Genomic DNA, 25,836 nt, shown 5'->3' with positions numbered 1-25,836 from the left:
GACGCCACGTGCCTCGCGAGCCGTCCGCCGGCGGCAGATGGAGGAGCCGGGCAGAGCTTGGCAGCAGGAGGGAACGGGGCCGCACGGGCTCAGCGCGTTCCCGGGGCGCTTACGGCAGCGGAGGGAGGGGGAGGAGAGCTGGCACCCGGCCGGCTCCGTCTGCACGCGGGGCGCCCRCCCGCGCCGTGCCGCCGCTCTCGGAGGGGCCGCTCTCCGGTCTGCTCGAAGAGGGTTTCTTCGGTCTCGGTTAATGCCGAGTGGGAACTGTTTCAAACTAAACGCGGCCTGGGCRCGGGCTGCCTGGGGAGCAGAGCGGAGAGCCGACGGGGAACCTGAAACGTTTCCTGCTGGGACACGGAGCGAATCCTTCCCCAGTCTCCTGCTTCGTTTGCTCTTCCCTATATCTGTTGCCTCTTACCGTATGAGACGAGCTACAGGTTTGACCGGACCTTAAGCATGCCCTGGCGTTGCTGATCTTATGTTCAGCTATTCCAGCAGTACGGAGGTGCCCTTATATCTTTGCTGCTGAGATGATCAGCAAAATASTCATTTGCGCTCCCRTCAGTAGGTTTCAGAGTGAACGATGGCCTCATGGGTGATGGCCCRAGCTGTTCCGGCCCTGTCGGGAGGGATGGGAAGGGCAGGTTTTATTTTCACTGTCAGCTCATACTGGGCAGGAGGGGAGGTCAGGCACGGAGCGAGGCCAAGGGCTTTGCAGCCTGGCTCCTTCCTGTATCTGGGAAGCAGAACAGGGAAAACAAGGCACGGGTTTCAGGGAAGAGGTGGCTCCCGTGGTCTCGCCCAGCTGCGATTACCAGGCGTTAGGAGAAGAGCGTGCCGGTGCCTCGGGGGCAGACGCGGCTCTTCCGCCCGGCGGCGGTGCGGGGAGGGCGCGCAGCAGCGCCGTGCTGCAAACCGCGGCTCGGCTGCGGCAGCACGTTGCCGCTCCGCCGGGAGCAGATAAGTCCTGCTTCCGCGGAGGGGCGCTTTGTGCCTTTGGGGCTTTCCGTCGTGCTTTCGGAGCCGGCTTTCGGGGCGTTTTGTCACCGCCGCGGCTGGGCGAGCAGCCGGTGCTGCCCTCGGCCGGGCCGGGTCTGCCGGCGCTGCCGGGAGCTCCGCAGCCGCGGGCGACGGCTTTGCAAAACGGCCGTTCAGGAAAAAGGCTTGAACGGGGCGGTTTTGGCGGCGGTGTTTTTTCGAAAGCCTCCGCCGCCCCGGCAGCTCCCCCGGCAAGGGAGCATTCCCGCCCCGGGGACCGCGGGAGAGCCCGGCGCCCCCCGCGGATCAGCCGGCCCTGGGTCATTCCTGCGCTCCGGGCTCCGGCTTGGGCTGCGCGGCGCTGCGGCCTCGCGCGCTCCGGCCTGCCGGTCCTCGTCCTGGCGCCGGGTGCCCGAACGCGGCGGGATCGGGAAGGCGGCCGCGGGGAGCGGGGGGGGAGCAGGGATGGGGCCGCTCGCTCACCGCCTGCCCCTCGCCACACGGCGCAGCCATGTGATGCCGGAGGAGCGCGGCGATGATATGGAATGTGGGCAGCTGCCTTCGGACACGCTCCGACAGGTGACGATCCAGCGCCACCCCCTCTACGGATTCGGCTTCGTGGCCGGCAGCGAGAAGCCCGTGGTGGTGCGCTCGGTGACGGCAGGTACRGCGGGCGGGCGCGCGGCGCGGCRCRGGGCGGCATTCCCGCTGCCCGGKCTCRCCGGCCCGGCTCTCACCGCTCYGCCCCGGCAGGCGGCCCCTCCGAGGAGAAGCTCCTGGCTGGAGACCAGATCTTGGCCATCAACGATGAGGACGTGAGCGAAGCCCCCCGAGAGCGGTTCATCGAGCTCGTCAGGTGAGGACGCCCTGCCGTCGGCCCCGGGGCACATGGCCGGGAGCCGAGCATGGACCCACGTCCCCACCCGGGGGGACCTCCTGAGCCACCAGGCTGAGCCAGACTTGGATAATGTCCAGGCAGGGCTTGTGTAGACCTTAGTTATGAGCCAAACCTAGCCATGCCGGCGAGGCTGATGCCCAGCACCTCTGGGCTGCAGCCTCTGGCTCCCGAGCAGCTGGACACTGGCCGGGAAGGACCTGGGGACATGAGAGGTGGCCAGGGTGTCCTGGTCAGCAAGACCACCATGGGGCTGTGGACAAAGCCGGGCCAAGGCGCCCGGCTCAGCTCACCCAGCCCTTCCACGGGCACAGCAGAGCGGGGCAGAGGTGGGTGAAGGAAGCACGTGGGCACCCGCAGCACGAGAACCGTCTCAAGGAGACCAGAAGGTCTCGGCCACCATCTGGCCGGGTGGGGGAGAATTTGCCCGCTGAGCTCCCTCTGACGGCGTTTCCATCTCTTGGTGGCCGTATGCGTGTGTCGAGCGAACCCTTCCTTCCCTTCTCCTTTCCGTCGTAGGAACGCCAAGGATTTCATCGTCCTCACCGTCCTGCACGCCCACCAGGTGAGAGCCAGCGTCCCCCCAGCGCAGGTCCCCGAGCTGCGGGCTAACCCAGAGCACGGGCAGGAGGCGCTGAGGAGCGCCTGGGGCAGGCGGAGAGCGCGCCGTGCCCGGGGACGCCCCGCCGCCGTGGCATCCCGGAGCCGAGGGCCGGGCAGAGCATCCTCCGGCGGCGCCGGTGCCCCTCCTTCCCGAGCCCTGCGCCGATTCACCCGGTGCTCTCTTTCCAGTCCCCCAAATCTGCTTTCATCAGCGCAGCCAAGAAGGCCAAACTGAGGTCCAACCCGGCGAAGGTCCGATTTTCCGAACAGGTCACGGTCGGCGAGACGGACCCAGTAAGTCCTGACCYGCTTTCCCTCCGTAGCCCCTTCCCACATGGTTCTCCCTCCCCGGCTGGAGGTTCCCGGCTGCACAAGGGTGACGGCCGGGCAGTGCCGATGCCTTAGGGAAGGGTTGTGCGGATTCAAACCCGGTGCCAAAGGCTTCGGAACAGTGCCCGGGAGCGGGGCGGGTTTGCCGCGGTGTTTCTGCGGAGCAGCGGGAAGCTGCTCTCCTGCAGCAGCGTTCCTGCCCGGTGACATTATCTCTTAATTGCAGAAAGCTTTTATTAAGCAGCAACTAGTACAAAAAAAAAAAAAAAAAAAAAAAAGCTTTATAGTGCTTCTAGCAAATTCTATTTTTAAGCAAAATCAATTAAGTAATTATCTGATTCAAACGTTGCTCACTATAAAAAATCAGCCTTCGCTCAGCTCGCTGCGCAGGGGCGGGAGTGGGTTAGCGCAGGGCTCGTGCAAGCCTCAGGCGGGCTGAACTGGGGCGGGGGGTCCGGAGAGGGGGACCGGCGCCGCCAGCGCGTCCCGCCGGGAGACGGGGCCGAACGTCGGGAGGAGGCTGCTGGAGCCGGACGCCCAATTCCCGCTGCCGCTAATGGGAGCTGGGGAGGCGGCTGCACCCGGCAGCTCCGAATCTCTCGGGCTCCGCGCTTCTAAATCGCTCCGCGGAGACGCTGGGTTTTTCAAGGGAAACATGCCGCTCAGCGCATGATCCCAGGGAAGCGGAGGATGCCGTAGCCACTCCATCACTGACATCCGCTCTCCCTCCCTCTGCTCCCTCCTTCTCTCCCTTCCCCTCCCCTCCCCGTCCGTGCCCCCCTCCTCCGTGTCCTCCCCTCCCGCCGGCCCTGCCTGCCAGGACATGTTGAAGAAGGAAGCTCTCCTCCTCATTCCCAACGTGCTGAAGGTTTTCCTGGAGAACGGGCAGATCAAGTCCTTCACGTTCGATGGCCGAACCACCGTGAAGGTGGGCCCCCGCGCTCCCCGCCCGCTGCCTCGCCGCCGCCCGAGCCGTTTTTCCTCGTCTCCCGCTTCCGCGCGCAAACCCTGCAGCGGCGCTCGGCCGGCCGCGGGCTGCTGCCACGTAATGAGCAGCCCCTCAGCCTCCCTGCAGGATGCGTTCTGCCGCTGGAAGGGACGSTGTTTTCCTCTTTTCCCCAGTCCCGACTTGCTGTGAGCCCTCCAGCCGGGATAGACGTGCCCGGGAGTCTCGCTGCCGGGAACGGGGTCTCGCGTCGGTCCCTGCCTGGCTGGGAATATCCCCCCCGGATCTGCTGCAGCGTGACCCCGGAGCGTGCCGGGGGGCCCGTCACCTGCAGCGAGGGTCGCCTAAATCCACCTATGGCATTTGCAGGACGTGATGGTGACGCTGCAGGACCGTCTCTCCCTGAGACACATCGAGCACTTTGCCCTGGTCCTGGAATATTCCAGCCCGGAGCAGAGCCACCGGTTCCTGCTTCTCCAAGACAAGCAGCCTCTGGCCCACGTAAGGCTCCGGGGAGGGGATGCCGCCGCGCTGGCCGCAGCCCCCGGCCAGGAGCAGGGCGGGTTTCCCGGGAGCTGTGCCGTGGGGGCGGCTGAGCCCCTCCTCACCCCGGCACGGACCCGCGGGCTCCGGGGCACGAGGGATGGGATGGTCTGGGCCAAAAAGGGGGATGACGGGAGGATTTCCCCTCCCTCTCCTGGCAGCAGCGCGGAGCTGCTCTTTGCTCCGGGAGCGGCAGGGCAGGACAGCATCCATGAGCATCTTCGGCGCCCGGGAGAGCCGGGAGGCTGCTGCTGCAGGCCCCGGGCTCACGGCTGCCGTCTGCTCCCGCCGCAGGTCGTGCAGAGGACGCACTACCAGGGCATGAGATGCCTCTTCCGGGTGAGCTTCTTCCCCAAAGACCCCGTGGAGCTGCTGCGCCGGGATCCTGCAGCGTTCGAGTACCTGTACATCCAGGTAGGGGATGGGGACCCCCACCCCACCCCCCGCAGCCCCCTTCCCAGTGCTCCCAGTGCTACCCAGCACGTTCTGCCTTGGCAGCTGGGAGCTGGCAGTGCCTCGTGGCCCGGGCGCCTGTCCAGGCTGGGCTGTAACGTCGTGTCTCCCCCACGGAGGTGTCCCTYGGGCGGACTGCCGTGCTCCCAACGGCAGAGGGAAAGCCCCGGCGGCGGTTGCTCGCCCATAGCGGCAGGCTTGTGCCGGTGACGCAGCGTGCTCCTTCCTCCAGGAGCGAGGACCCCGGGGTGCTGCGGGCGCCCGGCCCCTGGGTCTCTGAGCACCCTCTTCTCCGCCCGCAGAGCCGCAACGACGTGATCCGAGAGCGCTTCGGGATGGACCCCAAGCCAGAGATGCTGCTGGGGCTGGCCGCCCTCCACATCTACATCACCGTCTCGGCCACCCGGCCCAGCCAGAAGGTCTCCCTCAAGAACGTGGAGTGAGTCCTGCTCCCTTTCCCCAGCCATCCCCACGTCTGGCTTCGGTGTCCCCTCCCCGGGCTTTCTCCTCCGTCCGTCCGGGGAGGCTGCAGGGAACAGGGCGCTGGGGGGCTCCCAGCAACGTTTCAGGGTGCCGAGCATGAGGTGCCCCAAGACCCTTGCTGGGGCTGGCCGGTGGGATGCAGCTTGGCAGCGGTGACACCCGCTCCCCGACCCCTCCGTGGGGCCGTGCACGGAGGCGGGCAAGACCCACGCACGCTGCTTTGCAGCCACGCGCGATGGCCTTGCCAGGGCTGGTGGAGATGTTGGGTGCCAGCCCAGGACCGTGCCCGTGGGAACCTGGGCTGATTTTTCACGTGGCATCCGGAGCAGGGATAGCCGCTGGCTCTCTGACTCCAGCCCGTCACCARCTTCTTCAAGGAACCTCCTGCTGAGGCTCCACCGGTCGTGTTAAACCCGCACGAGTCCACCTGCGGGTGYGCAGGGAGGAAGGGCAGGAGATGGCAACTTGGTGGCACCTCGGAACAAGGGGGTTTGGGTTTTGCCCAGCAYCCCTTAACATGGGGGTGAAGGAGAGCCGGTGTCGGGCTCGGTGCAGAGCCGAGCATGTCCCCAGGCCGGCGCGGCCACAGCCGGGGGGCTCGCTGCCCCCCGCCCCGTGGGGAGCCAGGCGGGGAGGGTGTCACCAGCCCGGCCTGGGATGGTGGGAAGCGTCACCACGGCTCTGGCTCCTTCTCTCGGCGAGCGGCTGCCCGTCGGCAGCGGCTTCTGGCTCGGCTGCACCAAGGGGCTGCAGCCYGGGCGGGAAGGGCACGCGGCCCCCGGGACTCGGCTCACCGGGACTCGGATCCACCATTTCCGCCTGGGGCCGCTCTCCTCCCCGCAGGAAGGAGTGGGGCCTGGAGCCCTTCCTGCCGCCCTCGCTCCTGCAGCTCGTCAAGGAGAAGAGCCTGCGCAAGTCGCTCTCGCAGCAGCTGAAAGCCCACCAGAGCCAGCCGCCCGGYGGCCCCAAGGTGAGCCCAGCCGGGACACGGCCCCCGCCTCTCCGCGCCTGCCCGGGGGGGGGACATCCTCGGCTCCGTCCCGCCTGCGCTCCCGACGGCCGCTCCGGCTGTCCCCGGCTGCGGCGAGGGCGACGTCAGCCGAGAGCCCACTTTGGGCTTGGCCGAAGCGGCGCGCGCCGGAGACCTCCGTGTTTGCGGTCATCCCTGCTCCTGTGCTCCGGGCTGCCGGAGCCCGGAAAGCTCTGGTTGAGGCTGCAGAGCAGCTGCCTCGGTGCCGGCGGCGGTCGGAGCTCTCYGGCGGGAGCTACGTGGCCCCCGGTGCTTGAGCACCTGCGCCTTTCCCGGGCCGTCCTCTGCTCCGGGTCCCCCCGTGGGGCTGCTGCAGAGCAGATCCCCCTCCACCGCCGCCGCTCCTCGTGCCGGAGCGCGACAGGAGCCCGGGAATCCGTCCACGCGTCCCGGCCGCCCCGGCGTCGCTGCGCCCAGCCCGCCGCGCTGGTGGTGAGCGCGCGGGTGACGTGTCTCCGCAGGTGTCGGCGGCGCAGGCGAAGCTGCAGTACCTGAGGATCCTGAAYGAGCTGCCCACCTTCGCCGGCGTCCTCTTCAACACCGTGGGGCTGGTATGGCAGTTCCGGCRCGGGCTGGGGGGGCGCTTGGCCCGGGTTGCGTGCGTGGCTGGCGCGAGGAGCCGTGCGAGATGGGCCCGTGACGTCCACGGAGATGACCGCTCCGTGCGACGCTTCCCTCGGTCTCCTGCTCCGTCCCCCGGCCGGGCTCAGAGCCCATCCGGAAGGGCCGTCAGAGCGCTGCTGACGGTGGGACGGATCCGCGGCGCCGCAGGGTCGGGGAGCTGCTGCTCTGTTGGTTTGGGTGATGAGCTGGTCTGCTCGGCGAGATCCGAGTAGCTTCGGGCACAGGCTAAAACCTTCCTTCTGCCCTGGCCTTCGGGTCTGCGCAGTCCCGCTGGGCTGCTCGTCACAGCTCTCCAGTCTCCCGCTCCTCCGGCACCTGGGAGGCCCGGCAGCGTCCTGCCGTCCATCCCGGAGGAGGGGGATCCTTGGCAAAGGCCAGCGCGTTCCCTGTTTGGTCCCTGCAGGGAATAGACCAGCTGGCCGTAACGTCTCCCTCGGCAGCGGCCCAGCCTGGCCGCTGCTTGGTGGCTCTGGGGAAGCTGCCGCCGGCGTGGCCCGCTCCACCCTCATCTCCATCAGAGGCATCTCCACCCCTCACCCAAGCCACCTCGCTTTCTCCATGGCAGGAGGGAAGCCACCAAGCCAAACAGGAGAACGGAGGACCTGCTAAGGCTCCCCGCTGCCTGGCTCACCTCTCCATCTCCATCCCTCTCGCTCCACCTCCCATCCAGGCCACTCCATGCTGTAAGTGCCACCTCTCCGCCATCGTCCCTCTACCCCACGGCCGAGGTCTTGGCAGTTCCCTGGCTTCCCTTGCTGTGCCTCCTTGCCTTCATCTCTTGCAGCCTGCGATTTATTTTGTTCCACGATGGTGCAGAGCTCCTACCTCGCAGCTCAAAGGGCTGCGGGTAAGAAGGAAAGGCTGAACCACCCGGTGTCTTGCAGGCGCCGTGGCCGAGCGGTCAGAGCAGCGGCTCTGACGCTGCCAGGACGGGGAGCATCGGGCAAATCATCATCAACAGTAGTTATTCGCTTGTTCTCTTCCACCCTGGTCTGCCCAGCTTCCTCCTCACCTCCAGGTCTGCCTTGAAGCATCCTCGCTGGGCAGACCAGGACGAGGAAGGCTCTATTTTCAGCCGAGGCTTCTCTCCTTCTTCTTTTATAAAATTCATTCGCTCCCTCCTCCGCCTCCCTCCCTCGGAGGCAGTGTCAGATCAGTCAGATTTGTAACATGCTCTTCCTTTCCCGTAGCGACGCCAGCAGCCCTGAATATTTCATGCGGACGGTCAGTTCGGTGCTTTGCTTTTAAATAGCCTCGGCGCGCCGCGCGCCGTTCCCAGCGCTGCGGAGGGGCTCGGGCAGGGGGGTCGCCTGCCGCTCCCTCCGCGCAAGCCACCCGGCCGCTGAGCCGGCGGCACCCGGGCTCGGCTCTGCGGAGAGAGCCGGCACGGCGCCGCAGCCGCCGGGCGCGTTTCTTCACCTCTGTCCGTCTGTCTCCCTCTGTCCGCGCGGTCGTGCTCGCAGGACGAGAAGCAGCCGGCCACCACGCTCCTGGTGGGCCCCCGACACGGCATCAGCCACGTCATCGACCTGAAGACCAACCTCACCACGGTGCTGTCGGAGTTCAGCAAGGTCAGCAAGATCCAGCTGTTCCGGGAGAACCAGGGGGTGGCCCGGGTGGAGACGAGCATCCTGGATGCCAAGGTAGGCACAGGTCCCGCCGGGGGCTGCGCGGGGGCCGGSAGCTGGCGCCGAGGCTGCGGAGCGCGCCGGCCGGCCGGGGTTCGAGCTCGCCCGTGGGAGGGCTGCRGACACGGATGCGCCTTGGTTTGCTGGAGCGTCTGCTTGGAGACTTCAAGGAACYGTGGGCGAACGCTGGTCCTGGAGGGGACTGGTGGCTTTTCGCGGATTAGCAATGCTTGCGGAGGCTGTCAAGCTGATGCCGGGGTGTGCAATGAACTGGAAATGCGTCCGGGCACGGCYGAAGCCCGGGCATGGCTCAGCTGGAGCAGCGGCACTGCCGTAACCCAGCGGGACGGAGGGGTCTCGGCAGTGCCAGGCTCTGGCTCTGCCATCCTCACCCTCGTGAGCACCAGCCCTGCCCAGGGAGGTTTCGAGGGAGGGAGGAAAGCAGCCGCCTCCAGCCCGCTGGCGCCTGCAACGTGCTCCGGCCAGCGGAGCGAGGCGGCGCAGGGACCCGTCTGCCCGCGCGGGGCTGCTCCCGGCGCCGGGCCGCGGGCGCCAGGCTCAGGGCACCAGGACACACCACCACCGCAGCCGCCCCGGGTTTTGATAAGCCAGGACGTATCTCCTGCAGAGCTGCCGGCAGGTAGCCGTCCGCCTTGTCCAGGGCCTCCTGCACTGCCTCCGTAAGTCCCCGCCGGGGGAAGAGGACGGAGCTGGGAGGCAGTGGTGTGATGGATCTGCCGAGCCTGCTCYGTCTCCTGGACAGGACGGAGTTAGGGTGGAGTTTGGGTTGAATTAGTGCTGGGCAGAGGTTGGCTCTTGCCACGAGCACGCAGCATCGGCACGGCGGAGCTGCGGTCGCTGTTGGCGCGTGGACCCACGGCTGTGCCGTGGCGGGGGGTACGTGCACAAGCCCACCGCCGAGCGGGTCCGGTTTGCTCCCGCCACGTTCGTCCTTGACGAAGCTGAGCTCCTTKGCAGGCTCCCTCTGCATCTCCTCTCCTCTCCCGGGGGGGTCTCAAAGCCTCCGCGCTCTCTGCAGCCCCTTCCTTGCAGTCTCCGTTTCAGCCGTAGCCTCGCAGATGTGAGCGTGGTGGATTTGTTTAGGATTCTCCTGCTGCCTCCTCTCCTGGTGGATTTTAGCACTTCCTCCCACCAGGCTCATTAATTCCTCAAAGCCTCCCCCCCGCGCCGCCTGTCCCGCTGCCGCCGCCGCCGTGCCCGCTCCCGGGGCTGTGCTGCGCTGCAGCGGGATCGGCGGCAGCCTCAGCCGGGGCCGCGCTCGGCCCCTCCGCTCCCGCTGCGGCCCCTCGGGTGCAGCCCGCGGTTTGCGCTTGCGGTTCCCCCTCCAGCCTCGGCGTCTCCGCTCGGGCCTCTCCGGCTGCAGCCCGGCAGGCTGGAAGCACCCTCTGCCCGGGGCCGCCAGCCCCTCGCGGCTCCCTCGGGCCGTCTGACGGAGCCGGTCCGGTYGGGATGTCCCATCCGCGTCGTGGCCTCCCCTCCTGGCTCCTGCGCCCCTCGTGCGCGTGTGCAAATTGGGGCATTAATACGYCAATGACGGTGTTCGGCATCGCGCAAGCGGCTGATCTGGCACTTCCCAGCCCTGGAAGCGGAGACCGGCCGCGCCACGGACAGATGCGCCGGAGGCTGGAGGGATGCTGGCGCCCATCCGCTGGGGATTAGGTGGCGATTCCCCCGCGGCTCGTCCCGGGATGCTGCGCGGGAGGCAGCCTGTGCGGCGCGGATTAGCTCCGAGCGAGGCCACGAGGCGCCTGCCGCCGCGGGAGCAGCCATCCTCCTGGCTCCCCTCCGGCCAGCCTCGCAACCGGCAGCTCTTGCGCGCACCCTCCCGCACGTGCGCCCGCATCCCGGCGGCTCCATCTCCCCGTGCGGCCGCGGAGAGCCGCCCCTGCCGCTGGAGAATATCCCGCTTGCGAGGCTCCGCAGCGCCCTGCCAGCGGAGAGGCTGCCGTTATCCGTCTTCATTTAGCCGCCATCCTGGGGGCTGGGTTTCCACACCGGAGCGTCCGCTCCAAAATGAGGCGTCCGCTGGTGCCGCGCCGGGCAGCGATGGATGAGGCGGGCTGAGAAAAGCCGGCGAAAAGACCGTTGCCTTGAAGGGCTTAATCCGCTCACTGCGGTGTTTCTGCTGCACTGAGCACGTGGATGCAAATAAGCCGGCATCCTCCGTGATTTGCAAACCCCCGGGGAGTGATGCTCCGAGCGGCATCCTGGCTCCTGCSGACACCCGGAGCCGCGCCGCCGGGCGGGATAACCCCAGCGGGGAGGGAGCGCCGGCCCCGGGGGCTTTGCCCGGCCGGGGTTGCATCGCCCGGAGGATGGCTGGGACGGGAGCGAGGCGGCGCCGGCTGCGTGCCGCCCCTCTCCGCGCGCCGCCAGCCGCCGGGTTACTGTGGAAACGGCAGATGTTAAGCGGCGGCTGCAGGAGCGGTGCGCAAAGGCCATTTTGAATTTGCGAGCGCCCGGCCGGCGCGCGGCGGGAGCGGAGGGTCGGGGCGCAGGAGCAGCCCGCGGCCGGGGACCCGCGCGTCCCGCCGCCGCCGCCATGGGCTGGCGGGGAAGGAGCCGGGCAGCGTTTGCAGGTAACGAGCGAGCTGGAGCGGATCGCAGACACGTTTGGGCGCCGTGCAGGAGGAAAAGGAGGAGCGTCCGTCTAAGAAATCGTTTGCGGGGCGGAAGCTGCTTTGCTCCGGAGCCTTGGCGCCGCGGGCTGGGGTTGCGAGACGCGGGGCTGGAGCCGGCGGGGGTTCCTCCAGCTGCTGAGCCGCGTTGGGGCCAAGATGTTCCCTCTCCCGCCAAGCAAAACGGCAGATCTCCGATTTGTGWGGGCTCTGACCCGACCCGTTAACTCCTTCGGGCGACGGCCGGGATGGGAAGCGCCCGAGCGTGCCTGCGGTCTGCACCGCGCCGTCCATCCGTGCATCCGTGCATCCGCCTGCGGAGCTGGCGCAGCAGCCCAGCGCCGCTCGCGCAAAGGCGCCGGGGCGATCGGCTCCGTGCCTCCCGGCAGAGCCCACAGCCAGCCGGCTGTTTAGCCCCCGCGGAAGGAAAGCAAAGGAAAAACTGCTTCGGAGAGGCCCCCGGCCGCTGCTGCGCCGAGATGGGGCGACGGATCACGGCGTCTCGGGGGCCTGCGGGCTGCATCCGGGCACCGGTGGGAATTAAAGGGAACGAAAGGCCGTCGTGCCCATCTGATCCGACCCTCCGCCGTGCTGCAGAGTGGCAACGGGCCGAACGGGCTCCGCTTCTCCGAGCTGAATTGATCTGAGCAGTTTTCTTTGCCTTAAGCCATTCTGAAACGCCGTCGTCTGAAGAAAAGCGAGATTGAGGTTTCGCAGCCCGCAGCCGATGGAGCGATTTAATCCGTAATAACTATATTTGAATGCTGGACAATTAGAGGCGAACTCCGACACCGCTCCCTTGCCGGCATAGGGGAGTAATCATAGCTAAGGCCCCCCCGCTAAGCTGCAAAGCTAATCAGTATTGAGACGTCTCCCTTGCAGAGCCGAGCGCTGCAATTAACTGCAGCGTGCAACGTGCTGATTGCAGGGAGCCGATCTGGAGGCTGCGCTTGCTCATCCTGATGTATTTTGTGCTTTTTTCATAGGCAAGAAACGCCAGCCTGCGTTGTTGGGGCTCGCTGCAGGTAGACCCATCTGCAGATCGGTTCTCGCGAGCCAGAAACCGCAGTCTCACTCCCTGAATGGCTGGGAGTGTCCTAAAACTGCGATCGATAGCCGAGTTAAGGYGGAAATAGGGTGTCCGCGCCTCACCAGGCGATGTCCCTGGCTCCGTGCCACCAGCCTGGGTGGCCGCGAGGACCAGCCGCGTGCGTCTGGCCCGGCGGCCCTGCGTGGTGGCAACGCCTCCCCCGGTTTGCCTTTGCAAAGAGGATTCTCAGCGGGTCTCGGCCTCTTAATTTAATTATCCCTTAGCGGATAATCACCAGCCGTTTCCTCTCTCACCTTGGTCTTTGCTTGGTTTCTTGTTGTCAGCACTCAAACCCTCTTTGCTGCATAACAGAGGGAGAAAAAAATGTGCAAATGTCTCTTTATTCAACAGATGGCTCGAAAAACCCAGGAAGGCTTCGCCCTGGGTGGAAGGCACTTGTTCTAAGAATGCTTCATATGGCAGCGCGGGAACACATGGTTACCTTTCATCACTTATGTCAAGCCTGGAGCTGGGCTAAGAGGTGTCATCCCCCTCCTCACCGCTGCATTCCTGCCTCCTTCGAGCCGCACGGAGAATCCTCTTCTCTYCCTTCTCTCCGTCTTAATACTTTCCGTTCGATCTGCGTCGGCCTAGTTTTATCTGCTGTGATGCTTGCACAGCCTCGGCAAGCCAGCCGAAGCAGAGCCTCGCTCGCTTGGCGCGTTATTTCTCTTCCCCGTCTTGCACCGCGGCTGAGGAGCGACGAGCTTTGCTCCCGGGCTAGCAGGGCTTGCGGATAGCTAGCGGCACCGCGCCGGGCTCGCGGCCGCRCACCCAGGCGCGGTGTGTCGCGTAGGCCAGGCTGCGATGTACGGTGAGGCCAGGTCTTCCTTTGCCAGGATGGGTCGGGGTTTGCTTGATGGCTCAGTAAAGCAGCTGTTGAACCGAGCACAGAACTGGCCAAAGGGCGCTGGGAGCTCCCGTGGCCGTAAAACGAGAAAACAGAAATGGCTTTAGTGCCTTCCGCGCTGCGTGGGCTTAAATGGCTTTAAGTGGGGCTTGTTTTGCCCTGGGCGTGATAAACAAGTTCTGGATCCTGAGCTGGCTGTTGCATTTAAAAGCTGGGAGTCGCAGCAATAGCAGAGACCTGCCAGCACCTCCAGCCTCTTCTCTGGGAGCAGCACTTTTCCGCGTGGGAAGTGATGGATGTCCCTGTGGAGCCCGGCGGGACTCGGAAGCAGACAGCGGGGCCGGGCTGCCGGGGGCCCTTGGTGCCGACACCGGCCCCAGCCGTGGGTGCCACGGTGCCCTGGGGACGCAGCTCCGCTTGTCCTGCCTGCGGGCGTCAGCGCCGTCTGGGCCAGGGCTCGTCCCGAAAGGCAGAGGGGGGCTGGAGCCGCCGTACGACCGGCATCGAAGGCGCTCTGAAATGTTTTCCGTCTCTCTGGTCYGCTTTGGGCAGCGCTGGGGGCCTGGATCTGGCCGGAGACCACGCGGGGACGGTCCGGTCCCCGGGGGCCCTTGTCCTGCCAGCAGCGTGCCCCGGCACGACTGGTGCCCGCGCCGCCTCCGCGAGCGAGCCGGGGAATCTCCGTGCCTGCCGCTGCGGTGCGCCGTGGGGTTATACCTGGCGCCTGGCTCGTGTCTGCTTTTCTCCTCTCTTTAAAGCRAAGGCCTTTTTTAGCAGGAGAATAAATGCTCTCCTAGAACAGAAGACACCATCTGCTCCTAGGCACGGATCTAATTTTCCAAAGGGTTGGCTTTGAATGAGATCCGCCAGGCTCAGAGCGGTGGCTGGGGGGGGCCGTAATGGTTTTTCGCCCCTTGTGCGGCTCACTGGAAGCAGATGTCTTCGTTTACGGAAGGGGGATGCGGCGCCTGCCGTGGAAAAGGACTGGGATCTGGGGACTCCTCAAGCTTCCCGAGCTCCCCRGGGCCTGGCGGTTAATACTGGTGCTTGTAGGTAGGTTTGGGGCATTGACGTGCAGACAAATTACCGGGAGCGAGTTGCATCAGGGCTTTGCCGTGCACGCGCCTGTGCCCTGCAGGGAACAGGAGGTGGCTTGCACCTCTTTAATCGCTCCTAGAGGAATAAGCCGGCAGGGAATTACAGCTGAAGCGAGGCACCTTGTCACGCGCGGTGATTTGCTGGGCGCTCTGGAGCAAGGACGTACATCTGCGTGTTTGTTTTTTCCCTTGCGGGTGCTAACGGCGCAAGGTGACACCGGCGCAGGGCCCCAAGCCCGGCCCCTTTGGAGCGCGTCCCTCGCGCCCGCTGAGCCCTCACACGCTTCGTCTCTCTTGCCTTCCAGCCGCTGGTGCTGCTGATGGAGTGGCCTGAAGCCACCAACTTTGCCTGCCTGATCGCAGGCTACTGCCGTCTCCTGGTGGACTCCAAGAAGATGATCTTCTCGAGACCTCCCAGCCAGCCGCCGCCGCCTCAGATTATCAAGGCAGGTACGTTTAAGCCTCTGCTTTCCGCGCAGCCCTCTTGCCCGGCTGCCTCCTCCCCCCCTTCGCCCGGGGTCTGTGGCGGTGGAGGAGGAGATGGGTTACTCYGGCGTTTCCCCTCTGCTCCCGTTCCCCTTGGAGAACCCACAGGCCTCCTTCTGACCGGAAAGCAGGGAATAGGGAGACGAGGCATCATTTTGGATAAGCTCTGGCTTGTGCTGTGAGCTCGGGCAAATCCCTGAACGCCCAGAAGTCGCCGGCTGCGAGAAAGTAATAAGAGCTGTTTCTGCCTCCTGGCAAGCGTAGAGCAGCGCGGGTGTTGTTTTGGTGGCTCCTACGGCAGATTGAGGCGTTGCCATTTGCAAAGTCCTCTAATGCTGCCAGCGAAACGCTGGGTCCTCGCAGAACAGCTTGCGTGTTCCTGCAGAGACRCGGCACGGGCACGCTGGCTGGGAGCCGGCACTCTGCGGGAGCTTGCAGGCTCCCGAGGCCACCGGGAACGGGCGCCCTCAGCCAGGGAGAGTTCTCCGGCTGCCGTTGGGCACCGTCGCCTTCAGCACGGGTGCTGGAGCTGGGTGGGAGGCTCTGGGAGCGTGCCCGGTTTCCTGCATCGGGACGGGAGTTTCGGTGTCTCGGCTCGTCGGGTGCCGGCGTGACGCGGGGAGCAGAAGGCTGGTCTGGGCGCCGCAGYGGTCACGTCCTCTCTGTGCCTTGAAGACGGGTTGCAGGTCCCCGTCACCCTCAAAACGATTGCTTGTTGTCAAGAGTGACTTCAGGCCAGAGCCAACCACGAGCTCCCTGCCGTTATCCCGTGCAAGGGGTGTGTGTGTCGCGTACGTTTTGTTCGTGGATAGGTGAATACAAAACGTAGGTTCGGGGGCGGGAGCCGCTCCCCGGTGCAGCGTGCGGGCAGGCCTGGGAGCCGGTGTTTTGCCAGCTGCCTCGAGAAGGTTGACCCCGAGCTGCCAGGGTGACTCTGCAGCTCCGGAGAGCTGTGACAAGCTGGCACGCTCCTTGGGGAAAGGAAGGGCTCTGGGGTCTGAGGAGCGCGGCCGGACCCCGGCATAGCACGCGTGGGAGGACAGACCCCGAGAGGAGTCAGGAAAGCATCACGGGGAGACCTGGCAGGTGACCTTGCTGTAAGTACGTGAGCACGGCTTCCTTCCGTTTCTTCACCCGCGTCTCTTGTTAACAGCGGTCACTGTGCTCTCTGCTCTGGACAGCCTAAAAAAATACATTTAGTCACATTTTGCTGTAAGTGAAGGGTGTTTTCAAGCGAAGTGGCTGTCATCAGAGCAGCCCTTCCCCGGGTCGTGGTCAGCCCAAGATGGGCTACCAGGACATGTGGGACCCGTGGCTCGGAGGGGTTCGGAGGCCGGTGGGCTGTGCCATGGGGGCAGGCTGGCACACGCTGGTGTAAGAGCTAGTGTTTCATGGTAGGTGAGGAGGAAAGGTCTTCCAGGGCCTGGGGACAGGCAGGAAAGCCCGCACACATGCAGTAGGAAAGGGAGAGCATCTCAGAAGAGTTCCCACCGTTACCAGCGGCTCAGCATGTCCAAGAGATGCTTTTCCGCAATCTAGCAACAGCGATAACAGCTGGGACTTTTCATCGGTAAGATCTTGCTTAATATAGGGCACGGTCCAAACTTAGGTCAGAAGAAATAGTAGATATTGCCCTTTTCTTGACAGTCACAAAAAACACAATGTCAGTTTGCAGGGGCGGCTGGACTGAGTGTGATGGGAAGCCTGAGTACAGGCAGGACCGTGATGCCACCATGGACCCAGGCACTTCGGATCGGAGAGCTGGCCCCTCTCTGGATGGCCGCTGTCTCCTCGGGGCTACAATAAAATCCTCTCTGCCCAGCGCAATGAAGCAATTTCCCTGCAGACCTCGTACACTCAGCCCAGCTGCTCAGGCGTCATGCAGGAGGAGTGAATTTGGCTTGTATTGAGAAAACAAAGTCTGCCCACAGTTTCGGTCTCGCTACAGTTGCAGACTGAGCTGTCAGGAGCTAGGCAGATCACAGCGAGCAGGGACTGTCGATCATTAGCACATCTCTGCTGGAATGATAGGAAAGCCCCACTGGGATGAGTCAAGTTAGCCCAGGCTTTGACTTTGCAGGCTGCAGACAGGCTGTGCCAAAATCTGAAATGTAAAGTCGAGTCCCGACCTGTGCTTTTTGCCTGGGAGAGGAGCGCATCCGTCTTCCCCGAGGCCCATTAAAACCTCCTGCCAAACTGCAGACGTTTTTAGAAATGCGTGCTCTGTCCTGATGCTGTCAGTTGAATCCATCTCCCCGCATTTCCCCGTGGAGCAGTATGCCGGATCCTCGCCCTCCGCGGGAACGGCGATGCCCTGCTGTAGCTGCGCGAGCGTTGCACCTTCCTGCCCCCCTCCTCTCGCACAGCAGAAATCATTAGCAAAGCAGCTCCGTGCCCTGCGTCGCTGCCTCCGCTCCTTGCTGGGACTTTCTCCCGCGGAGCATCCGGAAGCACTGGCAGCTGCGTTGCAGAGCCCGGTTTTTTGGCCGTAGCACAAACCAGGCGCRCTCCGGCAGGCTGCAGCTCTGCAGGGACCAGCCTTTCCTTCGGCTAAACGCTTTGGCTTCTYATCCCAAACGGGGCGGGCTCCCGGCGCGACCTGTTGGAGGCGGCTGGCTGCAGACACGCGAAGGGCTGCCCCGCCGCCGCCCATCGCCGAGCGCGTTCCCGGCGCTGCCGCAGCCCCGCGTTGAGTCACAGGGCTGCCGTTTCCCAGCACCAGCACGTCCGTACATGAGAGATGCATTGTTTTCATTGGGATTTGCACATTGCAGGTGATGAACAGTGTAACGCAAATGTGCGTTTTGGGAGACAAATCGTCCAATTTGTTGAGCTAATGAATTTAATTAGGATTTATTTGATTTAATTTATACTTGGTAAGATGGAGCCTGCATCCCCCTGGCACCCGTTTGCAGCACAGCTGCGCAATTCAACTCGTAATGCAGACGGATGCCCCTGCGGAGGGCTGGACCACCGGCCAGGAGTTCAAGCCGAATTTCAGGTGCCTGCCTTGCACGGCAGAGAGGAGCAGGAGGAGGCTATTGCAGGGGAAACGTGTAACGGCAGCAGAGGAGGGCTGTTTCTGAGCGAGCCTGATCCGATAGCTGTCAGCCACTGGCAGAAATAATGTGCTGAGCTTCAGCAGCGAGGGAAGGAGGCATGGGAGCACCCAACCAGGAGGTGGAGTCTCCGTCGCTTAAAGTCAGTCCAGCCAAACTGGATGTCTCCCTAAAAGACAATAATTGCACAAGGTTTAGCAGTATTCTGCTGGGCTCGATGCRGGAACGGCTGAGTAAAATGGCCTGGTCTGGCCGATGCTATGCAAAAAGGATCACAACGATTCCTTCTTGCCGTATAACTGAGGAACCGGCAGGCTGAGCAAGGGTCCGCGTTCATGCCTGCAGGCGTGCTGCTTCTGCTGCCCTCTGAATATTGCTGATGGCTGAGACGTGGAGGAAACACACAGGTCAGGAAAGGTTAAAGGCATGTGGTGGGGCTAGCCTAGGAAAGAGAAGGGTGAGGAGGCGGAGAGGAGGACCAAGGCAATCTTTCTGAAGTGTAAAGGTTGTTTATAAAAGGACAGTGATCAATTGTTCTGCAGGTGCACAGTGTCATTGATCTAATTCTTAGCCAAAAAAAAAAAAGCTTTAGGATCTATACTTCGTTATAAATGTCACAATATTAAACTTTATAAAATTAATACGATTTAAACTCTATAACATGTATCATTCTGGGGACACAGGAACAAACCACATAAGGAGGTGACCTGCTCCTTCACTGGAGCTTGTGAGAGCAGGTCCTGGTCAGTGTGCACGGGGCTTTTGCTGGCTGATGTTCAGCTGCTTCCTAAATCTTTTCGAGCCACCCTTTGGATGGTCACTGCCCGCAGGCTCTTCTGGACTCGGCCATCGCTACGCCCCAGCCACACCGAAGGGCCTCACTAAAATATGTTCAACAGCTCTTTGTTGATGAGAATCCAGACTTTACTGATTTAGAGGAAAAGGCATGTCCACTTCTTCCACACTGCGTGGGCTTTCCTTGGAGCTGCAGAGCAAGGAGCGATTCTGGGGCCTCGCAGCACAAGCTCAGCTCAGTCCGAGTTGAGTTCAGACTCAAGGCTACAAGCAGCCTCCAGGAGATTTTTCACTTCACGGTCTTCTGCTTCTTTCTAGCAGGGACATCTTCCACATCCACCAAATCCATCTCTTTATGTCTCTGTCCCCTCCGCTTCCTTCAGCTCTTCCCTTTTCTCCTTGTTGCAGGGAAGAGTTGATGGCTCAGAGCCAGAAACTCCCTTGTCTTCCCTGTCAGCAACCCCCTCCTGGTCTTGGTGATGATGAGGTGCAAATGGGTGGGCTTCCCTCCATCACGCGTGTTCAGGAGGGATGGTTTAGTTATGGTGTTCCTGCCTCAGAGCAGTGGTATAGGCAGGACCCCTGAAATGCCTTCCAACCCATGATTTCCTCACGCTGGACTCTTATTCTTGCATTCGTTAGTGGCAGACAGGCCCAGCGGGTTGCAGAAGACAACATCTAGATGGGAGATACGTTTCTGGAAAAGCAGCCAGCCAGGTGGCCAGGGCACGCGGCCGCGGGGGGAGCCCCCAGGGCAAGGTGGACCAGGGCACAGGAGCACGTCTCTGTGACCCCGCAGGCTGCAGGGCAGAGAGCGCGTGAACGCTTCCCCAGGGTTTCCCATCCCCTTTCCCTTCTCCCAGGTGCCGCTCCTAATGTTGCGATTGTGATTTTGGGTTTAGATTATATCAACGCGCACAATCTGCACCGGCCCGCCGCAGCGGGGCACGCGGGGAAGACAGAGAGCGGGTTCGTGGGTGGCACTGCCTCCAGCCCCGGAGAAGCCAGGGCTCGAACTGGCAGGGCTTCGGACTCGGAGCTCGTCAGCTTTTGTTACCTGCACATGCGAGAGCAGAGGAAGGAGAGAGAGAGCAGGACAGATATCAATGAAAACCTGATATTTTTTGAGGAAACTCGTCCCAGGACCAAATCTGACCCCACTTCCAAAAGCTCTGGCCAAGGCTATGATGGTGTTGCAAACAAGTACGACCCAGATGGCCTTGACCGAGACCACTGTGCAAGTAGGGCCAGGGCCCACACCATCGACACCCACTCGAGGAGCGATGCCTCGCAATTCTGCTGTGATTCCTGCAAAGCCAAAATCAAGAGCCGTCTGGCCTCGCGGAAAGGCGGCAAGCCTGGCAGCGCCCATGACAACATGGTGGACTTGATGTCGCTTCCCCCTCCTGGGAGCGATGAAGAAGAAGATGAGACGACGTCCTTGCTCCCCGCCATCGCTGCCCCCCCTCCTGGCTTCCGAGACAACAGCTCGGAYGAGGACGACCCCAAGCGCCGGGCGGCTGCCCAGAGCCAGGAACAGGGCCGGCACCTCTGCGGCCTCCTGTACGATGAGATCCCCGTGACACTGATAGACAACGTGCAAACGCGGACAGTCCGAGATCATGCCCAAGAGYTGGATGATGCCCTGGTGTCCACCCTGCAGGCTCTGGAAGCCCTGGCTGCTTCAGAGGATTGTCCACATCCCCCACCACAGCAGACAGCAGGTACTGGAGTCACTGTGCCTTTCTTTTTCCCTGTAGCCTTTCTATAGAATATCCTTCTACCTATCTCCTAGAATATCCTTCCCTTCATTCTCCTCCCTGTCTTCTCTCTTCTCAACCCTCCCAATAAGTGATCGTGGGGCACTTTCTAATGAAAACTAAATTGTGGCAACAGGGTCCAGCATGAGCAGCCAAACTGTTGCTCAGATTTCTAAGAACCAGAGATGGGAATCCTCCTCTTCCTGATGGTGGCTGAAGGAGTCTTTTGGTTATCCCATATCTGCGGTAGTCTGCATGCCACGTTGCTGCAGTGAGGCACTAACAAATCAGCGCTGCGAGCATAGGTTCCTCTCTGTGGCCCCACTCGGTTGGTATGTTCGGCCCTTGGTCTTCTCAGGTTCACCCCCAGGTTTTGCAGCGTGTGAACCCTTCACAGAGCAAGCCTGCTCTCTGATGGGTTTCTCTGGGACCAGCCTGCTGGCTGCACAGCCCCATGATGTCCTCCCCTGGTTGCCCACTCACTATGGCAGAGCAGCTGTTGCCAGATTTTCCTTTTTGCTCCAGACAGCTCTCCGTAGCTATTCCTAACCCTGGAACCCTTCCCAGGACCTTCTTCTGGGCCAAGCGCTCTTGCTGAATTAAGCTAGCAAGTCAGCTCAGTGCTGACAAACGATCTCTCTTGAACATGCTAAGTCTTAGTGGGAGGAAGTCACTGCAGTTCCTCTGCTGTGATGCTGTGTTCGGCATTCCTGGGTCCCTCCTCCCGCATGGAGTTCCTCTCTCCTCCGCACAGCGATGCGACATGAACACAGCATTGGCGTGGGTTTTTCTTTGTGTCCCTCCTCAGGTCTTATTGTCCTGGCTGCCATCACTCCTGAGTCATCTTTGGATTCTGGCCACGAAACCAACTCTTCAGAGCTCACTGATGTCTCGGAGATGGTCTCTGCTATGAAGCAGCACCAGAATGCAGCCTACTTCCTTGCACAGCACATCAACAAAGAAAACCTCCTGGCAAGAAAGGACTTGCCTTTCCGAATCCAGAGCTGTGCTGCCCAAGCTGTTCTCACCTCGCCCTACGCCCTCAGCCACCAGGAGCCGAGCCCTTTGCTGAAGCCAGATTTCTCTCACCAAAGCCCCAATCTTACCAACTGCAAGAGCAAACAGGAGCAGCAGCACGTTGAGCGGAGCTACACCTTGGCTGTCCAGCCAGTGCTGTCCCCCCAGCTCAATGAACAGAACAAGGGGGCTCTGGTGTCACCTTCTGAATGCAAAGGTGCCAGCCATGAGAAAGCTGCCTTCGAGGTATCTCTGCACACCACAGCAGCCTTGAGCGGGGAGCAGGCACAGGATTTACGAGAGACGATGCCCAAAGAGGTCAGGCCAAGTCCCAAGCTTCTCTTGGATCAGAAAAGTGGTGTAACCCCAGCCTTCATTACAGCTGCTCTGCAGCAAGTGGCAAATGCAAAAGGCTCAGCTTCCCAAGTGATAGCAACTCCAAAAGAAGACAAGAACATCAATGGGACCAGCAGCTTTGCATCATCCGGCAGCAAGCCTTTGAAACTTAAAGGAGGTCAACAAACTGAAGACACATTATGCAACTGTCAGCAGCAGCAGCAGCTCTCTCAGCAGCAGCATAGTGAAGTTTCTGCAAGTCCTAAAGAAGCTTCTGGCAGTAGGACTGAAACTTCCCACCTTGCCTCAGCAGGTGAGGAAATGATGCTTAGTAAGACTTTTCCCTCTAAAAGCTACCAGCAAAAAGTGAGTAGAGATCCCCTGGGAAAAGCTCCAAGTGGAGATGCAGGTCAGAAGGCAGAGGGGGAAGCCACAAACCTTGTCTTTCAGAGACACACGGCTCCTTCGAACCTAGGAGAGAAAATGCAACAGGAAAATTCAGCCAAAAGTTTAAAAGTTGAGAGTGGCAGTCTGCACTCTCCATCACCTGGTAGCACTTTCAGGAGCACCAGTGAGGATCCCAAAGGGCCAATCCAGCTGGTGCCCAGGCCTGAGAGCCTGCAGATCAGCACTGTGCCTTCCAAAAAAGTAGAAAAAGTCCTGGAGGTGACCCATCAAAATGCTGATATCCCAGCTAAACCCAAAGCTCCAAAAGCTCCCTTCAGGTTGAGGAACCTATTCTCTGCAACGTTTCCTACACGGCTGAAGAAAGAGACTGATGAGCGGCAGGCCCAGCTGCAGAAGGTGAAGCAGTATGAGCTGGAATTCCTTGAAGAGCTGCTCAAGCCAAAGGGCAAAGGTGACCTCCCACCACAGGAGTATCTGCATCCTCCTGCCCCTGGACGCTGCAGCTGCCAGCTAAGGAGCAGTCCTGTGCAAAAAGTCCCAGGTATGTCCAGGGAGCAAAGACGCAGCTGTGACTGCAAGCGGATTTGCAGGGGGGTGAGGCCTCCCCCTAACCAGCTGGTGATGCCAGAGCTGGAGAGGCGAGGGAGGGAGAAAGCTACTGATGACCAGAAGCAGGCAGAAGCAATTAGGTTGACAAGCATGAGCAGCCCTTCCAAGGGCAAGCGGATACGATCTACAAGTTTAGAGTCCAGAGATTACCGGTCAGATCCAGAGAACAGTGTGTCGTGTTTGACCACGTGCACTTCCCGGGGGGAATGCATGGGTGCTCCGCACTACAAGAAGCTCTTGCGTCGCTACAGTGTCAGTGAAATAGATAAGACTGATAGGACATCCCTCTCCTCTGACATCTACCAGAACATCTATACCGTAAAGCAGAAGGGCCTCCGGAAAGAGTCTGAGCCCAGCATCCATGGCTCTGTTCTGAAAAGCAAAATCCAGGAAGCCTCTGGAGTGGCTGATCCATCTTATGTCCAAATCGCACAGGAGAAAAAGAACCAGAAAGGTTCAGCAGTATTCTCTGTCCAGGAGGAGATGTATCCAAGTCCTGCTGAGCTGCGAGATGAAGATATGGAGGATGAGAAGTGTTGCTCCATCCGGTACTGCTTCTACTACAGGAAATGTGATGTTGCGGATGATGGGAGTGAGAAGGATGAGCTGTCCTATTCCATCCCCATGCAGATACTCCCAGGAATGAAGCTGAACAATCAGATGGTCCCAGTCATGAGCAGGACCCTTCAGGTTCTAGATGCAACAGCCTGCAGCAGTCCCAATGGTAGTCAAACCCAGGAAATAGATTTAAGGACCTCCACTTTTGAGGGGAGCCTGGCAAAAATCAACATGCTTCGAGGCCATGCCTACAGCTTGCCAGATGGGTTTCTGCAAGTGCAGCTGGACACCAACGAGCTCCTGACTATCCTGAGGCAGTGTGTGGTGAGCCCTGAGGTCCGGGACTGCAAACCTTACATCTCCCAGCTGGCTGAATACAAGCAAGAACTCGCCCTCAAGTTCAAGGAGTTCCGGGCGTCCTGCCGCCGCGTGGCAGCTGTCGACAAGAGTCCTACTCACATGCTCTCCGCCATCACGAGCAGCTTCCAGGTGCTAAGCAGCCTCATCGAGACATTTGTGAGGCTGGTGTACATCGTGCGCTCGGAGTCCCAGCGCCAAGAGCTGCTGACCAARGTGGAGGAAGTGGTGAGAAACTACACCTTCCTCCTGCGGGCGGCGGAGGAGTCCACGGCCAGAACGCTGAGCCATCAGCAGACGGTGGAGCAGCTAGCTCGCCAGTCAGCCACGGTCGCCACTGTTATGAGCACGCTCACACGCTCCCTAAAGACACTGATCAATAAGTAAGCCAGCTACGAAAACCAACAAGCCAGCGTGTGCCAAGCCGTGCGTCAGTGGTTCTCGTATCACGTAGGTCTGACGAGGATGAGTGTCTGGAAAGCCCACATCTGCTGGGGTTTCCAGTGGCCAAGACATTCTTTTATTTCTCTACAGAATGAATGGTTATGTTGGTGGAGTTCTTGAAGGGTAAATTCAGGCCCTGTAGCAAGCTGTCCCACCAGCTTGTCCGGGGGCCTCAAGCAGCTGCTCTGCTTGCTCTCCCATGCTGGCTTCTCAATGACCTTACTCGGGAGGCGCAGTCACCCCGTCTCCGTGCTAGTTTGGTTTCGCGCGGTTCTGGGCCTCCCTCGTGCAAAGACCTGACACTGTCTCCCGTTGTCACAGCGTGCCGGGCCAGTGAGTTAGCAGGAACTGAGCTGAGATCTCCTGGCTTCACTTGGGCAGCGGTCTAGTTYGGAGCCAAACCAGTGTCTTGCCACGTAAACAGCTCTTCTGCCTCCAGGGTCTCCCTGGCCCACAAATGCAACACAGTTAGCAGCAGAGGGGATCTCCAAGGTGCGAGCCCCTGCTGCTAAGCTAGGGCTTGGGAAGCAGTCCTAGCCTGGGGAGGATGCCCTGGTCCTGACACAGACCCCTAGCAGGCTCTGTTGTCACGGCCGAGGCGCCAGCGCGCTCTCCCCGATCACAGGCACTGACTTGTGCAAAACGCGTCCGAGTAGGGAGCCTTTCCCCTTCCTCTGCTGGATGGCTGCATCCCCGTTAGAGAGCCTGCAGGGACCCCGCCTGCTCCGTGATCGTTGCAAGCCACGAGCTGGGCTAGCAGCTGAGAGGAGACCTCTTCCACCCCAATCTCCGGAGGTAGGTCCGTGCCTCAGAGGCTCAGCCCGAACCCCCTCCCGTTCCCTTTTGCAAAGCCCGTTAGAGGGGAACCCCAGCTCAGTCTTGTCTGTGATCCACGGCTTCCTCCTGAGCCAAGCGGTGCCGCCTGCCATCTCCCGAAGGAGCTGCCCTCCGTGCGAGGGGCTGGGATCCTTCTTCTGTCTCTGCTGGACTGACTGCCATGAGAAGTGTTATTTAGTACTATGTGATGGATGTTTATTTGGATTTTTTTTTTTTTTTTTAACTTCCAGATGAATGGTAAAAAATGATTCCTAATTGTTTTTCTTCATACCCTGAGGTTCCCCTCCTCCTCCCAGTCTAGCTTCTAGACCTAATGAATCAGACCGCCTTAACTGGTGCTTCAGGGCACCTACCCACCCTCCAAAACAGAGCGAGGAGAAAATGCAAGGTTACGYATTCAGCCCTTACTGTGCCACTCACTGCGCTTCATCCACCCCTGGGGAGGACAGGCCCCGCAGGGATCCCTGCRCCGCTCCCCAGCGCACCCATGTCCAAAAGGGAGATCAAGGCATTCGCCTCGTGGGGCCAGATATCAGAAACGAGAAGGGTTGTCACGCTCAGCTGGCTTGCCCCATTGCTGGCTGAGCGCACGGAGCTGATCAGGGATCTCCGTACGATCAGCCACCTCCCATCTCTATTATTTTTTATAGAATACGCACATTTGAAATCTCTTGTTCTTCCATAGGAGTTATGGAAATGCACAATGTGCTTTTAACATGCGCATCCTCTACTGAGTGCAATAACGTACCCTGGCCCGTGGCTGTCCCGGACTTTGGCCGTTGCTGTCAGCGAGGCAGAGAGGATCTTGCTATGTGGACAGAGCACCCTCTTGCCTCCTGCTTTCAAGAACCATGTAGCAAATATACAGTGGAAGAGCCAATTCGGATTTCAGTCCGTGGTGGGCAAAGCCTGTTATAATGCTGAAGGCAGACAGGGAGCCGTGTTTTTCTTTTCCCGTGAATTATCTATTAAGAAACTATG

General features: G+C 61.4%; 1 protein-coding gene across 1 annotated transcript; it reads left to right on the top strand.

The window, feature by feature from the left end:
• The first annotated feature begins 1,494 nt into the window (after window positions 1-1,494).
• Window positions 1,495-23,961, top strand: FRMPD3 (FERM and PDZ domain containing 3). Its single transcript, XM_026066335.1, has 14 exons — window positions 1,495-1,642; window positions 1,732-1,834; window positions 2,393-2,438; window positions 2,666-2,770; window positions 3,627-3,734; window positions 4,122-4,253; window positions 4,590-4,709; window positions 5,051-5,187; window positions 6,075-6,201; window positions 6,723-6,812; window positions 8,349-8,528; window positions 14,495-14,639; window positions 19,432-20,253; window positions 21,098-23,961. Exons 1-14 carry the CDS (start codon window positions 1,495-1,497, stop codon window positions 23,959-23,961), a joined length of 5,127 nt encoding a protein of 1,708 aa, XP_025922120.1.
• The last annotated feature ends 1,875 nt before the right edge of the window (window positions 23,962-25,836 follow it).

The sequence above is a fragment of the Apteryx rowi genome, unplaced genomic scaffold (assembly GCF_003343035.1).
Source record: "Apteryx rowi isolate R43461 unplaced genomic scaffold, aptRow1 scaffold_24, whole genome shotgun sequence".
Lineage (NCBI taxonomy): Eukaryota > Metazoa > Chordata > Aves > Apterygiformes > Apterygidae > Apteryx > Apteryx rowi.
Note: the sequence above shows the minus strand (reverse complement) of the source record. Positions and strands in the feature narration are given on the sequence as shown.